The sequence below is a fragment of the Rhamphochromis longiceps genome, linkage group LG4, assembly GCF_057381845.1.
Source record: "Rhamphochromis longiceps isolate RC_006_pf linkage group LG4, R_longiceps_female_GT1.1, whole genome shotgun sequence".
Taxonomy (NCBI): domain Eukaryota; kingdom Metazoa; phylum Chordata; class Actinopteri; order Cichliformes; family Cichlidae; genus Rhamphochromis; species Rhamphochromis longiceps.
Window position 1 is genome coordinate 9,281,345 of NC_140560.1, and position 14,071 is coordinate 9,295,415.

The window sequence follows — 14,071 nt, forward strand, 5'->3', positions numbered from 1 at the left end:
TATACAGGACGTCTGTATTTGTAGTCCAGTCCAGTTTATTGTTGAGGTGAACACCCAGGTACTTATAAGAGTCCACTATCCCAATGTCTTTCCCTTGGATGTTCACCGGTGTTGTAGGGGGTGACTTCCTCCTGAAGTCTATGATCATCTCCTTTGTCTTGCCGGCGTTGATTTGGAGTACGTTGGTCTCACACCAGCCAACAAAGTCACTGATGACCCCCCTGTATTCCTGATCATTCCTGTCTGATACGCATCCAATGATGGCTGTATCATCTGAGAACTTCTGTATATGGCAATCGTCCGAATTATAACAGAAGTCTGAAGTGTAAAGGCTGAACAGGAAAGGTGAGAGAACTGTGCCCTGTGGTGCCCCCGTGCTGCAGATTACCACCTCGGACACACAGTCATGGAGCCTCACATACTGTGGTCTGTTGGTAAGGTAGTCGATGGTCCATGCAGTCAGCTGTTTGCCTACTCCGGCTCCCTCCAGCTTCCCTCTCAGTAGAGCAGGTTGGATGGTGTTGAAAGCACTGGAGAAGTCAAAAAACATGATCCTCACAGTGCTCCCCGCCTGCTCTAAGTGAGAGAGGGATCGGTGTACCAGGTAGATTCAATTCAATTCAATTCAATTTTACTTATATAGCGCCAAATCACAACAAAAGTCGCCTCAAGGTGCTTCATAGATACAGAGAAAAACCCAACAATCATATGACCCCTTATGAGCAAGCACTTTGGCAACAGTGGGAAGGAAAAACTCAGTTTTAACAGGAAGAAACCTCTGGCAGAACCAGGCTCAGGGAGGGGCGGCCATCTGCTGCGACCGGTTGGGGTGAGAGAAGGAAGACAGGATAAAAGACATGCTGTGGAAGAGAGACAGAGTGTCATGGTCTCCGCTCCTCGTCAGCTGACAGCCGTCAGGTGCTTTGTTTTTGTTTCCCTTTCTCTCTCGCCCTCTTCCATTCTCTCTTTCTCCTGCCGGGGTGGAGCTCAGTATGGGCTCCTGCCCCTGGCCCACGCACCTGGAGGTGATCAGCACATCTGTCGCTGATCATGAGAGATTGGAACCCTTCTTAAGAGGGCGAGTCTGCTCTACTCGTCGCTGGATCGTTGAGCCATCAGCGTCAGTCGTCCTGTATTTTGTAAAGTGAGTTTGTGAGCCTGTCTGAACCAGGAAACTAATGGTTTTTTTCTGCCTGTGTATAGATTGCCTCTGGACCTGTTCTTTCCCTGTGCATGGCGACTGAACAGAAGCAAGAGAGATAGAGGAAAGGAGAGGAGATGTGCGAGGGCTGAATGGAAACCTTCCCTTCCTGGACTCCTGCCTCTTTCACTCCTGGACCCTGGAACCCCGGCCCCTTTTCCCTTGACACCATTATGTGTATATATGAATTCCACTGTAGAGGAACACTGTAAATCAGTTGTTCTTAACCTTTTTGGTGGTACCGAACCCCACCAGCTTTATATGCGCATTCACTGAACCCCTCTTTAGTGAAAAATAAAATGTGATTTTTTTTACTGGTGCACAAAATGAGCCATGCATGTCATGGCGGAGGCTCTGCCGAACCCCTGAGACCGACTCACCGAACCCCTAGGGTTCGATCGAACCCAGGTTAAGAACCACTGCTGTAAATAAATGCACCTTTTGAAGACACTAGTGGTCTGCGTGTGAGTCTGATCTACGAAACCTGACACAGAGGTTAATAACAGATATGATTCAATGCAGAGAGGTCTATTAACACATAGTGAGTGAGAAAGGTGACTGGAAAGGAAAAACTCAATGCATCATGGGAATCCCCCGGCAGCCTACGTCTATTGCAGCATAACTAAGGGAGGATTCAGGGTCACCCGGTCCAGCCCTAACTATATGCTTTAGCAAAAAAGGAAAGTTTTAAGCCTAATCTTAAAAGTAGAGATAGTGTCTGTCTCCCGAATCCAAACTGGAAGCTCCTCTGTCCTCTCTGTCCAAAATGTGAACATTGGCATCCTCGAAAGAGTGTCCTTTGTCCTTAAGATGCAGATGGACTGCTGAGTCTTGTCCTGTGGAGGTGGCTCTTCTGTGTTGTGCCATGCGCTTGTGAAGTGGCTGTTTGGTCTCTCCAATGTAGAGGTCTGGGCATTCCTCGCTGCACTGTACAGCATACACCACATTGTTAAGTTTGTGTTTTGGAGTTTTGTCTTTCGAGTGAACCAGTTTTTGTCTGAGCGTGTTGCTGGGTCTGAAATGCACCGGGATGTCATGCTTGGAGAAAACTCTCCAGAGTTTTTCTGATACACCGGCTACATAGGGGATGACAATGTTGTTGCGTCTGTCTTTCTTATCCTCCCTCGCTGGTGTCTGATCTTCTTTTCTGTGCCTCTTTGCTGACTTTAAGAACGCCCATTTAGGATAGCCGCACGTTTTGAGTGCTTCCTTTACATGTGTGTGTTCCTTCTTTTTTTCCTTCAGGCTTAGAGGGAACATGTTCTGCCCGGTGGTGTAGGGTCCTAATTACTCCAAGTTTGTGTTCCAGAGGGTGATGGGAGTCAAAGAGGAGGTACTGGTCTGTGTTTCTGGGCTTCCGGTAAACTTCGATGTTGAGGTTGCCATTCTCTTCAATGTGCACGGCGCAGTCTGTTGTAACTTTATGCAGCGTTGTACCAACTGCTGGTTTGACGTGGGTTGCGGTCAAAGTCAACTTTAGATCAAGCACAGAGGACTGAGACGAGGCTATGGTGGAGGTCAGGTCTTTTTCTCAGCTCCCTTTCAATCACATACAATACCACAGTACCACCTACTGGTGGGAGGTAGTAATAGCTGCTGCTTATTACAATATACCACATCCCTCTTTTCCGAGATAAAGATACTACCTCTTAACTCCAATATTTTGTAACATAAATGCACCTTTTAAATCGTAGGAACATTAACAATATTATATTCTTGAGACATTAAGTAAAGCACACCTTAGATTGCCTATCACTTGAACAATGCAAATACATATCAGTGCAGTGTTTTGAAACAGATGAACACATGACAAATTGGATGAGACATGTCAAAATGAAAATATGAAACATGACATATTTTCTCTCTTTTCCAACAAGACAGTTATCTAACTTGTACAGAACAACTCAGGTACAGGATAGAGTGACTTTAAGTTTCCCAATCACTTAGTCTCTATATCTGGCAGGGCGTATTATTGCTCGGCCACTGCGTGTGTAGCATGTGGGTGTATTGTCCATACTTGCAGGAAGAGAGTGTTGTGGGGTGTCACTTTCTGGTGGCACAACTGGCTCTTGGGCGTGAACAGACAGTTCATCTGGGTCCATGGATGTGTCCTTGAACAGACTTGGGTGTATTTTCCTCAGATGTCTCCTGTTCCTCCTGAGCACCTCACCCTCTGGTGTTTGCACAGTGTAGGAGCGTGGTTCCTCTCGCCGATGAGCTACAACAGCTCGCTCCCAACCGCGCCGTGTTTGCATGTGCACAGTATCGCCTGAGGTCAAAACAGGCAGTGGTCTTGCATGCTGATCAAAGTGGTATTTCCGCTTTGACTGCAGTCCACGCACTTTATTGTGAATGTTCTGTGGGGTTGACTGTCTCAACACAGCACTGGCGCATGGCAGCGTGCTGCGGAGAACCCTTCCCATCAACATTTGTGCAGGTGACACATTCAGTCCTGTGACTGGAGTGTTCCTCAGAGATAACAGCACTAGATGTGGATCTGTTCCAGTTCGTATTGCTTTTTTAAGTGCATGCTTAACAGTCTTTATGGCTCGCTCCGCCATTCCATTTGAAGAAGGAAAACCGGGACTGGAAAAAGTTAGCTTTATCTCCCAAGATGCTGCAAACGATCTCATCTCGTAGCTGGCAAATGGAACATGATCGCTCACTATCTCTTTGGGAATCCCGTGTCTTGCAAAGACTGATTTCATCTTCTGAATCACAGAGTGTGCCGTTTTGTCAGGTAAGTTAAGAACTTCTGGGTATTTGGATAAATAGTCAACTAACAAAAGATATGGCTGACCGTTCAGTTCGAAGATGTCTGCTCCGATTTTCATCCATGGCAGCTCTGGAATCTGATGTGGAATAAGCGGCTCAGCCTGGTTCTTTGGCTGCATTTGCTGGCATTGTTCACACTTTTCAAGCATAGTCTCTATATCGTGTGACATGCCAGGCCAGTACAGTACTCTTCTTGCTCTGGCTTTTGTGCGCTGTACACCTTGGTGAGCGAAATGCAACTTCTCCAGGATCACTTGTCTGAAGCTTTGGGGTATTACAATCTTGTCCCCTATCATAATAATGTCATCGTGGATACCGATATTGTCAAGCTCTCTAAGTTTGTGCAGCTTCCCCGCTTGAAAGGGATTGATGCATCTACCACAGGTGTTTAACTGGGTTTCACTCAATGACCAGGCAGATCTTTTGTTTTCCTTTTCTTTAATCTTCTTTTCGGCCACAGTCAGCCATAGGTGAAAAACCTTTAAATACAAACCAAAAAACCAAAATACAAATTATGTTTGTTATCACACATCTGCAAATATTGTAAACAATCCCAAACACATTTTCTTTTTTAAACACATCAATGCAGTGCGCAAGCTTTGTAGTACAATATTTACTTGAGTATTTTTAAATGCTCAAATTATGTAATTCACTAGCAATTGTACATACACCTTGAGAAATACTGCTTTCTATTAAAGTGCTAAATTAAATAATCAATCTGCATTAGAACTTGAGCAATAACAATAGTATTTATAACCAGCTTCTCTTAACCATATGCAAGCATTAACAGTCTTCCATATGCAGACCAACAATAAACAATGGTGCCGCTCGTAAACAGGCAACCAACTCACGGCACAGTGCTAATGCTACGTAAGCTAGCGGCAGCCGCGATTCTTTAGCAACTCGCTTCAAAGTCTTTTACCATAGTCAGCAACCATTCCCTTACCGGCTGCCTCCCTGGCTTTGTAGATACTTCAGTTCCACACAATATTCATGTTGGCAACAACTTATTGAAAGAATTATGCTGGGCTTTTCCCGAAAGTGGCAACTTCCTGTTGCTCCCCAGTTCGCCTTCTTTTTCCTTCCCGACAGAAACCCAGACACAAGATTAGTTCCGCCCTCCAGTCTGTCACGTTTACTTTTTTTCCTCAGGGCTCTCCACCTCCTACTCGGTTTGACTTGACACCTCCCACTCGATCTTCCCTTGGAACACAGGAGATCGCCAAGTTCACAAGCAAACCGCAGTTTAACTCATCCCATTTAAGCATGACACTGACGACTTGGTCCCATTTTGCTCCTCCACAGGTAACAGAACAACTAGACGTCTGACGTCTCTATGAAGGATGGTAGCTTGAGCCACTGGAGTCGCTCCTCTTGAACTAGAGCTTAAGTCCTCCGCCCTCAAGGACTTAGCCACAGAACCACTGTAACTTGGGCATACCCGGACATTGACGTCCCTCACAATACCCTTTTTGTCTGGATTAGTGCTGACAACTATGCCCATTTTGAAGTGCCCTCTCAGCGCATTCTGATCACTTAACCAGACGACATCTCCAACAGTGACATTTCTGTGTGCAGTGTGCCACTTGCTCCTTACAAACAAATTAGGGCCAGCAAGTTGGCTCCAGGACCTCCAAAACTTGCTCACTTCTGCCTGGATTGCTTGAAGTCTCTTATAGGGGTAAACGGAAAAGTCAAACATCTTGAAGTCCCCACTTTGAGATGCTCGACCAAGCAAAAGACTGTTGGGTGTGACGTAATGAATGCAACCTTCCCGACTCTGTACTCTGGCATCAATCGGGCGCTCATTTGCAAGGTTAGCTGCCACATGAAGAGCTGTCTGGAACTCACTGTAACTTAGCCCAGACTCCCTTCTAAGACTCTGGAGTGCTCTCTTCACAATGCGCACAGCAGCCTCAGCAGCTCCATTTCTATGTGGGGAATCAGCCGGATTTACTTTCCACATCCACTCTGTTCCATTCTTTGCTGCAGTCTCCTCCAAGACAAACTTATTCTGACTTTCCAAGAATCCGTAAAGTTCCTTCAAGACAGACTTTGCTCCTACGAAATTAGTACCTGGGTCTGACCAGATCTTTCTTGGATGTCCTCTAATTGCTGTAAATCTCTGGTAAGCCATTAAGAAGCCTTCAGTCGACAAGGAATTTACTAACTCCGTGTGAATCGCTCTGCTGGCCATACAACAGAATACAACCCCCCAAACCTTTATCATGACTCTTTTCTTGATGTCATCCTTCACTTGGTAGGGTCCAAAGAGATCCACTGTTGTGAACTCAAAAGGTAAAGCAGGTTGAGTTCTTTCCGGAGGTAAGTCGCCCATTATTTGCCGGCAACTCTGTGCTTTTGCTTTCCGGCAAACCACACAACCATCCACAACTTTTTGAGCAATCCTTCTCCCTCTTATGACCCACGCTTTCTTCCTCATTCTGAGCAGGGTCCCAGCAACTCCCTCATGACTCTCATTGTGGGCCTCCCGAGCCAACAGTGTAGAGATCCAAGCATCATAAGCCAAGATGGGAACACTAACCTGGTCTTTCTTAAAAGCTTGCACTCGGCCGCCACAAACAAAGAGCCCAGAGCTTGGGTCTTTGTATACAACCAGTCTATCTGTAGTAGTGCTTGGGAAGACAGCGCTGTCTTGTGCTGCAAGGAAGATGTCTCTTAGGGCATCGTCACGTTCCTTCACCGAAATTACTCCTACCAACGGGACTGCCTCCCACTTTGGGTCATTAGCAGCTGGATGTCCCCCAAGAAACTTTCTAGCTGCTCTCCAAGTCCAAGCAACTGATCTAACTAATCGAGTTAGGTCACTGAACCGCTTGACATCTACAAGGTTCTTGATGACTGACCCCGCAGGTGGCCTTCGCTGCTCTCCCTGGGCCTCAGCAGCCCGACTTCGCTTTTCTTCTTGCCCTTTTATCTCGGCCCTTGTCAAGGCAGCGACAAACGCCTTTCTTTGCAGCTTATTGACGTTTTCTTTGGCAGTGGCGGCTAACTCTTTAGCTGACCTGACTGGCCACTCGCACACCGGCAAACTCAAGAACTTTGGACCATTTTGCCATTCTGAGTCTTCATCTAGATCCCTGGGACTAGCTCCTCTTGTGACTACATCCGCAATGTTCTGAGGGCCAGGAACCCACCACCAATCTTGAATCCTTGTGCTGCTCTGTATTTCTCCAATCCTATTTGCAAAAAAGGTCTGGTACCCATAGCTCTCCCGCTGTATTGCCCCAATGACGGTTTGGCTATCGACAAAGTGATACCACCTCTCAACCTGAATCCGGCTTTGCGCCTCAAAGTATTTCTTTAGGCGTGAGCCAAACACTGCCCCACACAGCTCTGCTTTGACAACATCCCCTTTGTGGTCCAATGGTGTTAACTTAGCTTTGGACTCCACCAACCTGATGATTGGGCCCTGATCTGAATTCCACCTTAAGTACAACACTGCCCCATAGGCTTGCTCACTTCCATCGGAGAAAGTAATTGCCCAGGGTTCTTCGGTGAAGCACGGGGGAGTTAGCGCCCTTGCAAATGTGACTTTGCTGAGCTGGGCATACTCCTCAAAAAGCCTAATGGCGTCCTCCCTCAGGGCATCTGAGAGCGCCATATCCCAAGTGTCCTTGACCAAGCAGCTTTCTACTTTTGTCTCTTGGAATGCCCTGCGAACTAAGATTGCTCCTTTTTGCTTTGCAGGAGTGACCAAACCGACTGGGTCATACAACCCTGACACTTGGCTGAGAAGCTCTCTTCGCGTCAGTGGGTTTGGCGTGTGGGTCTTAATCTGCTCCTGGGCAAGGTCTTGGCCAACTCGCATCTTTTTCTTCCTCTTGGAGAAGTTGATTGCTACCATGACATGAAGCTTGTCTTCTTCCACTATGTAACCCAGACCAAGAGCTTTGTTTTCTTCGTCACGCATTTGGTTTGGTAGGACAATGGTTTTCATTCTTGTTTTCTCACCCTCGTCATTGCGCTTCCTCCTCCCACTTTGACCAGACAAGACCCAAGGTTTCAGCTCAAATCCTCCAGCCTTTAGGATCTGCTCAATGTTCTCCGTAATGACTTTTAGTTGGTTCATGTCATTGTGAGAGGTAAGGATGTCGTCGACATAGCTGTCTTGCTGGAGTACACGACGTTCCTCCTTGAGGTGGGAAAAGGTAGAAAGGCTGGCAGTTTCACGCATTGCCAGCTGTGCAATGCATCCTGCCGGTTTATCTCCAATGTTCACCCTTGTGATGGCATATTCCTCTAGCTCGTCATCCTCAGAGTCCCGCCAGAGGAACCTATGCAGATGCATCTCTTTGTCTTCTAACCAAACTGAATTGTACATCTTTTTTATGTCACCAAGGGCTCCGTACACTCCGCCCCTGAATCTGAGGAGAACTGCTCGAATCTGGTTGAGGACATCTGGACCCTTTATTAGCAGGTCGTTCAAGCTCACACCTCTAAACCTCTGGCTGCTATTCCACACAAGCCTCACTGGAGTTGTAACAGAGTGGGGATTCGGAGCAATGAGGTGGCTCACGTACCACACTGGCCCATCCCAGTTACTGATCATGTCCTTGGACAACTTGACTGCGGCTCCACGCTCCACCATGTCATGCACCTGAGCGGCATAAGCAGCTTTCCATTCAGGCTCCTTGGCCAATTGTTTCTCTGTCCGGAGGAATGTGCTCTCAACTCCTTTTTTGTTATCTGGTAAGGATACTGGATCTTCAGCCCAAGGGTATCTGGTATGCCAGTGTGGCTCGTCGCTGTGGCCATCACCCGTGACATAGGTGAGTCCTTCTCTTATTATTTCAAGCTCTCTCTCCTCGGCCAGTGTCATTTCTTTCCCACCTGGCTGGCAATTTCCGCAACGACAACCCCCACACCTTGGCTCACATGCAGCACCAATACTATCCCACTTCCACCACTCTAAGAATCCTCGACTGGTGGTTGAGGTACTTGACCTCTGAAGCTTAGCAGGAACATGCTTCCTTGTTGAAGACTGGTCCGAGGCCTCGCCAATGAGCTCCTCATACTTGACAGCTGCTGCTCTCATTGACCTGGCAAAGTGTGTCTTGGACATGTGGGCAGAGACAGTAAGCTCCTCGAAGAGCTCAGGGTGAGTTCCCCCAACTGTCTTTCCAAGTGGCCCATCCCATAACACAAGGTCACCGATGACTCTGCTCCTCTGAGGCGCTAGCCGACCTTCTTTATGACTTATAAGCAGATGAATGTCTTTCGGTCTTACAAGATCGTTGAGTGGTATATCCGGAAAGAACCTTTGTAGCTGACTCGGTGTGACATGTTTGTGGACTTCTGCTATGCTGTCGAGTCCATAGCAGACCAGTTGGTGTGACCTAAGGGTGCCTCTAGGCGTTCTGACTCGGATCTTTAAAAGATACCGCCTTGTTCTCACGTGCGTTTTCATTGCCCCTACTCCATGAACAACCAGAGTGATTTCTTCACTTCTTAGGTTAAGACTGCTTGCAGCCCTGTGGGTTATATAGTTGGTGTCAGAAGCCAGGTCAATTAATGTCCCAATCTTTTGCCCAGCATTAGCTGTGACCTCAAGGAGCATCATGATTACTGGCAGCTCTCGAAGCCCACCTTCAAATAGGAGGCTTGGCTGCTCCTTGGTGGTGCTGCATGTCCTAGATGCAGTGTTTGAAAACGCATCCCTGCATTCTCTTGCCAGTTCAGGTGACAGTTTTCTGAGGAACTCCTCCTGATCCTCTGTACATTTCCTGCTGACCTTTCCTCCCTCTGGATCAGATCTATTTTGCTTCCCTGCTGCACTTCCCTTCCTCACCTCAGCATTAGGGCATAGGTAGTAATGGTGCTCCGCAGCGTGTGCTTCTTTGCAGCCTGGGTTTTTGCACAGATAAGTGGGTTTGCAGTATGACCCTTTGTCATGAACGTCGAGACAACTCCAGCATGCGCCTAGTTTCTTAATTGCGGCCTTCTTTTCTGCAAGCTTTAATGTCTTAAATTGCCTGCAGAAGTAGAGTTTCTTTTTATGCTTTCCATCACCGCAGACCACACACCCTTCATCACTACCTGATTTGGTGAATTTGGTTCTGGAATGTTTCAGCTCCACTCTTTCTCGCTTACTTGGCTCTTCCTCTCTCAGATGATCAAGCTGTTCATATATGGTTTCTTGCTATTTGAGGAATTCCAGAAGACTATCAAATCGTTTTTCTGGGGTGACCGTGTTTCTACTGTCAGCAACATAAATAAGCCACTCCTTTTTGAGTGTTTCCGGAAGTTTACTTTCGATTGACTTTGTCACCAGTGGGTTTTTTATGGCCCCCGTGTCACCAAGGTCAACCAGGTCTTGAAGTGCCTTCTCCACAGCTTGAATTAATTCCACTATTTTTCTTGGCTGGTGGCTCTTGACAGCTGGCATTCTCTGTAACTCCTCCACTATTTCAATAGCAATTGATGTTTGATTGCCGAACCGATTCTCCAAAACACGAAAGATGTCGTCTGCAGTGTTGTAAGTGGTGAGTCGAAGTTCTCTCGTTATTTTCTCATCCACACTATCAAGTAGTTGAAACTTTTTGATCTCTTTCGAACCAGATGGCTCCGCCTGCCCCTGAAGAACCTCCCATTCCTTCTTCCATCTGTGGAAGTCTCGTTTATTTCCAAGAAACTTAGGAAGTGCTGTTGGTTTCAGCTTGATGATTGGCATGGGGCAGCTGGAGGTAACTGGCAATGATGACAGGTGATCAGCATCCTCCTTTATTCTCATCTCCAGAAAGTCAGCTTTTCTGGAAACCAGCCTGGGGACGCAGAGTTCCAGCTTCTGTATATTGCTTTGAAGATCTCTCCGAATACCTGATGGGATCCAATGCTTCCACTTGCTATACCTCTCCTTTGCCACTCCCACCAGTTCTTTCAGGTGGCCAAGAACGAAATCATACACTTCATAATTACCGTCAGGCGTAATGGCAGCAACATGTTCACACTCAGCCAAGAAAGCCTGTAGTGCTGTGGACAATTCTGCACTTCCAAAGTTGGCCCAGAGAGCCTCTCTGACTAGGGTTTTTATTTCCTTCAGTTTTAACTCACATTCACTTGCAGTCTTTGCTAAGTCGGCTCTCTGCTGTTCTGTCAGCACAGCTGCTTCACTTGTGTCAGGCTTTGCCTCTAGCTCTGTAATGAAACCGGCCTCTAGATCATCATTGGCCTCCATGACTTTCTCTGCTTCCATCGTCAGTCTATTGAAACTGTCTTTGAGTTCTTCTTCAGTCATATCCTCATGCGTCCTCGTAATGCTATTAACCAGACGAGAGAATGATCTCTTGGCTGTTGCCCTCACTCCTTTGAGTTGTTCAACTGACTTTCCAGCAGCTTGGTCTGCCATTTTTGTGTGCTCAGGCTTGAACTGGGGTTTATTTACTAATGGGAATGGCACATGCAACTTGAGGGATTCTCCGAATTTCCTCTTTGCACTAATTATTCCCTTATCCCAGGACTCCAGGTCATTTTTCCCAGATTTGATTTCCCGGTTTTTCACTGTCAAGCTCTCTAAGTTTGTGCAGCTTCCCCGCTTGAAAGGGATTGATGCATCTACCACAGGTGTTTAACTGGGTTTCACTCAATGACCAGGCAGATCTTTTGTTTTCCTTTTCTTTAATCTTCTTTTCGGCCACAGTCAGCCATAGGTGAAAAACCTTTAAATACAAACCAAAAAACCAAAATACAAATTATGTTTGTTATCACACATCTGCAAATATTGTAAACAATCCCAAACACATTTTCTTTTTTAAACACATCAATGCAGTGCGCAAGCTTTGTAGTACAATATTTACTTGAGTATTTTTAAATGCTCAAATTATGTAATTCACTAGCAATTGTACATACACCTTGAGAAATACTGCTTTCTATTAAAGTGCTAAATTAAATAATCAATCTGCATTAGAACTTGAGCAATAACAATAGTATTTATAACCAGCTTCTCTTAACCATATGCAAGCATTAACAGTCTTCCATATGCAGACCAACAATAAACAATGGTGCTGCTCGTAAACAGGCAACCAACTCACGGCACAGTGCTAATGCTACGTAAGCTAGCGGCAGCCGCGATTCTTTAGCAACTCGCTTCAAAGTCTTTTACCATAGTCAGCAACCATTCCCTTACCGGCTGCCTCCCTGGCTTTGTAGATACTTCAGTTCCACACAATATTCATGTTGGCAACAACTTATTGAAAGAATTATGCTGGGCTTTTCCCGAAAGTGGCAACTTCCTGTTGCTCCCCAGTTCGCCTTCTTTTTCCTTCCCGACAGAAACCCAGACACAAGATTAGTTCCGCCCTCCAGTCTGTCACGTTTACTTTTTTTCCTCAGGGCTCTCCACCTCCTACTCGGTTTGACTTGACAGATATTGTGTCTCATAGGCCAGTAGCTGTGGAGTGTTCTGTCTAAACTCTTCCTTTTAGCTGGCCATCCGTTGAAGTGTCTTCCACGCACAGCTTGTAGCACGCTGTCTGCTGCAACTGCCGTTCTCAGGTCACTCAGTGTTTTCTCACTCAATGCTGCTGTGGCCTCCAGAGCATACACAACTCTTTCATCATTTGTGTTTTCACTCACATTTTCATTGTCACTGGTGGTTGTGGCACGTGAAAGTGCATCGGCTATGAACATGTCTCTGCCGGGGGTGTATGTGACGGTGAGATCATATCTCTGTAGTTGCAGCAGCATTCCTTGTAACCTTGCTGGTGCCTTGCATAGCGGCTTACGCATTATCGCCTCCAGGGGTTTATGATCAGACTGCACGGTCACTGGTCTTCCATAGACATACTGGTGGAATCGTTTAGTGGCAAACACAATGGCTAGCAACTCTTTTTCTATTTGTGCATACCTTTTTTCTGTGTCTGTGAGTGCTCGTGACGCAAGAAGCACACAGGTTGCCCTTCTTGTAATAGGCATGCACCCAGCCCATCTTTTGAAGAATCAGCCTGCAATGTTAATGGTTTCTTGTGGTCATAAAATCTCAACACTGGTGCTTGTGTGAGCGTCGCCTTGAGCATCTGCAACGCTGCTGTGTGGTGTGGCTGCCACTGCCACGCTGTGTCCTTTTTGAGTAGCTGTCTTAAAGGTGCTGTGAGTGATGCTTCATTTTGAATGTACTGTGCCAAAAACTTCGTCATTCCCAGCAGACGCTGAAGGCTTTGTTTGTCTTCTGGAGTCGGCATGTCGACAATAGCTTTGATCTTTGAAACATCTGCTTTCTGCCCTGCTGCTGTGATAATATGGCCCATGTATTTCACTGTGTCAACTTTGAACTGAATTTTGTCCTTGTTAAACTTCACGTTAGCTGCTCTTGCTTTCTCCATGACCTTCTGCAGGATTTCATCGTGTTCGTGCTCTGATGTAGCTGCAATTATCATATCATCTGCAATGATAAATACACCAGGAATGTTGCCAAAAGTCTCACAATTCTTTTGTTGAAAAACCTCGCTGGCGGATTTGATCCCGAATGGGAGCCGGAGGAAGCGATACCGGCCCCAAGGTGTGTTAAAGGTACAAAGCTTTGATGACGGCTCGTCCAGCTTGATCTGCCAGTATCCATCTTTTTCATCCAATATGGTGAAGATGGATTTTCCTGCTAGCTTGCTGCGAACGTCCTCGTGTGTGGGGATGGAGTAGTGCTGGCGTTTAACTGCTTGGTTCAGATCACAAGGGTCCAAACACACCCTTAGTGTTCCGTTCTTCTTCTGTGTGGCGACAAGACTGTTGACCCAATCTGTAGGCTCATTGACAGGTGTTATGACATCTCTGTTTTGTAAGTCCTGTAGCGTCTTCTTCAGCGGGTCCATTATGGAGAGAGGCACGTTCCTGCATGCATGAATCACAGGTGTTGCGTTTGGGTCAGTGTGTATGTGGTGAACTCCAGGGAACTCACCTAAGCCTGTGAACACATCAGCATACATCTCCACAAGCTCTTCCTTGGTAGAAGGTGGTTTGGCTAGTTTCGTTTTAGTGGATGTTATGGCAAGGGTCTCAACTCGTTTCACCAGATGCAGCTCTTCACAAGCTTGTCCACCTAGGATCGGTTTATCAGCATGGCCTGATGCAAGAAAGTCAAAC

At 46.5% G+C, this 14,071-nt stretch overlaps 1 protein-coding gene across 1 annotated transcript; it reads right to left on the reverse strand.

Annotated features, from left to right (window-relative positions):
- Nucleotides 1-3,380: 3,380 nt before the first annotated feature.
- LOC146670986 (uncharacterized) lies at nucleotides 3,381-8,863 on the reverse strand. The gene is made up of 2 exons (XM_085403127.1): nucleotides 4,923-8,863; nucleotides 3,381-4,455 (listed from the first exon to the last, which is right to left on the reverse strand). The coding sequence occupies exon 1, from the start codon at nucleotides 8,817-8,819 to the stop codon at nucleotides 5,223-5,225; it is 3,597 nt and encodes a 1,198-aa protein (XP_085259253.1). The 5' UTR covers nucleotides 8,820-8,863; the 3' UTR covers nucleotides 3,381-4,455; nucleotides 4,923-5,222.
- Between the last annotated feature and the right edge of the window lie 5,208 nt (nucleotides 8,864-14,071).

Excerpts from the sequence above, each read along its gene's own strand:
- LOC146670986 (XM_085403127.1), bottom strand. The coding sequence starts at position 8,819 with ATGACACTGGCCGAGGAGAGAGAGCTTGAAATAATAAGAGAAGGACTC.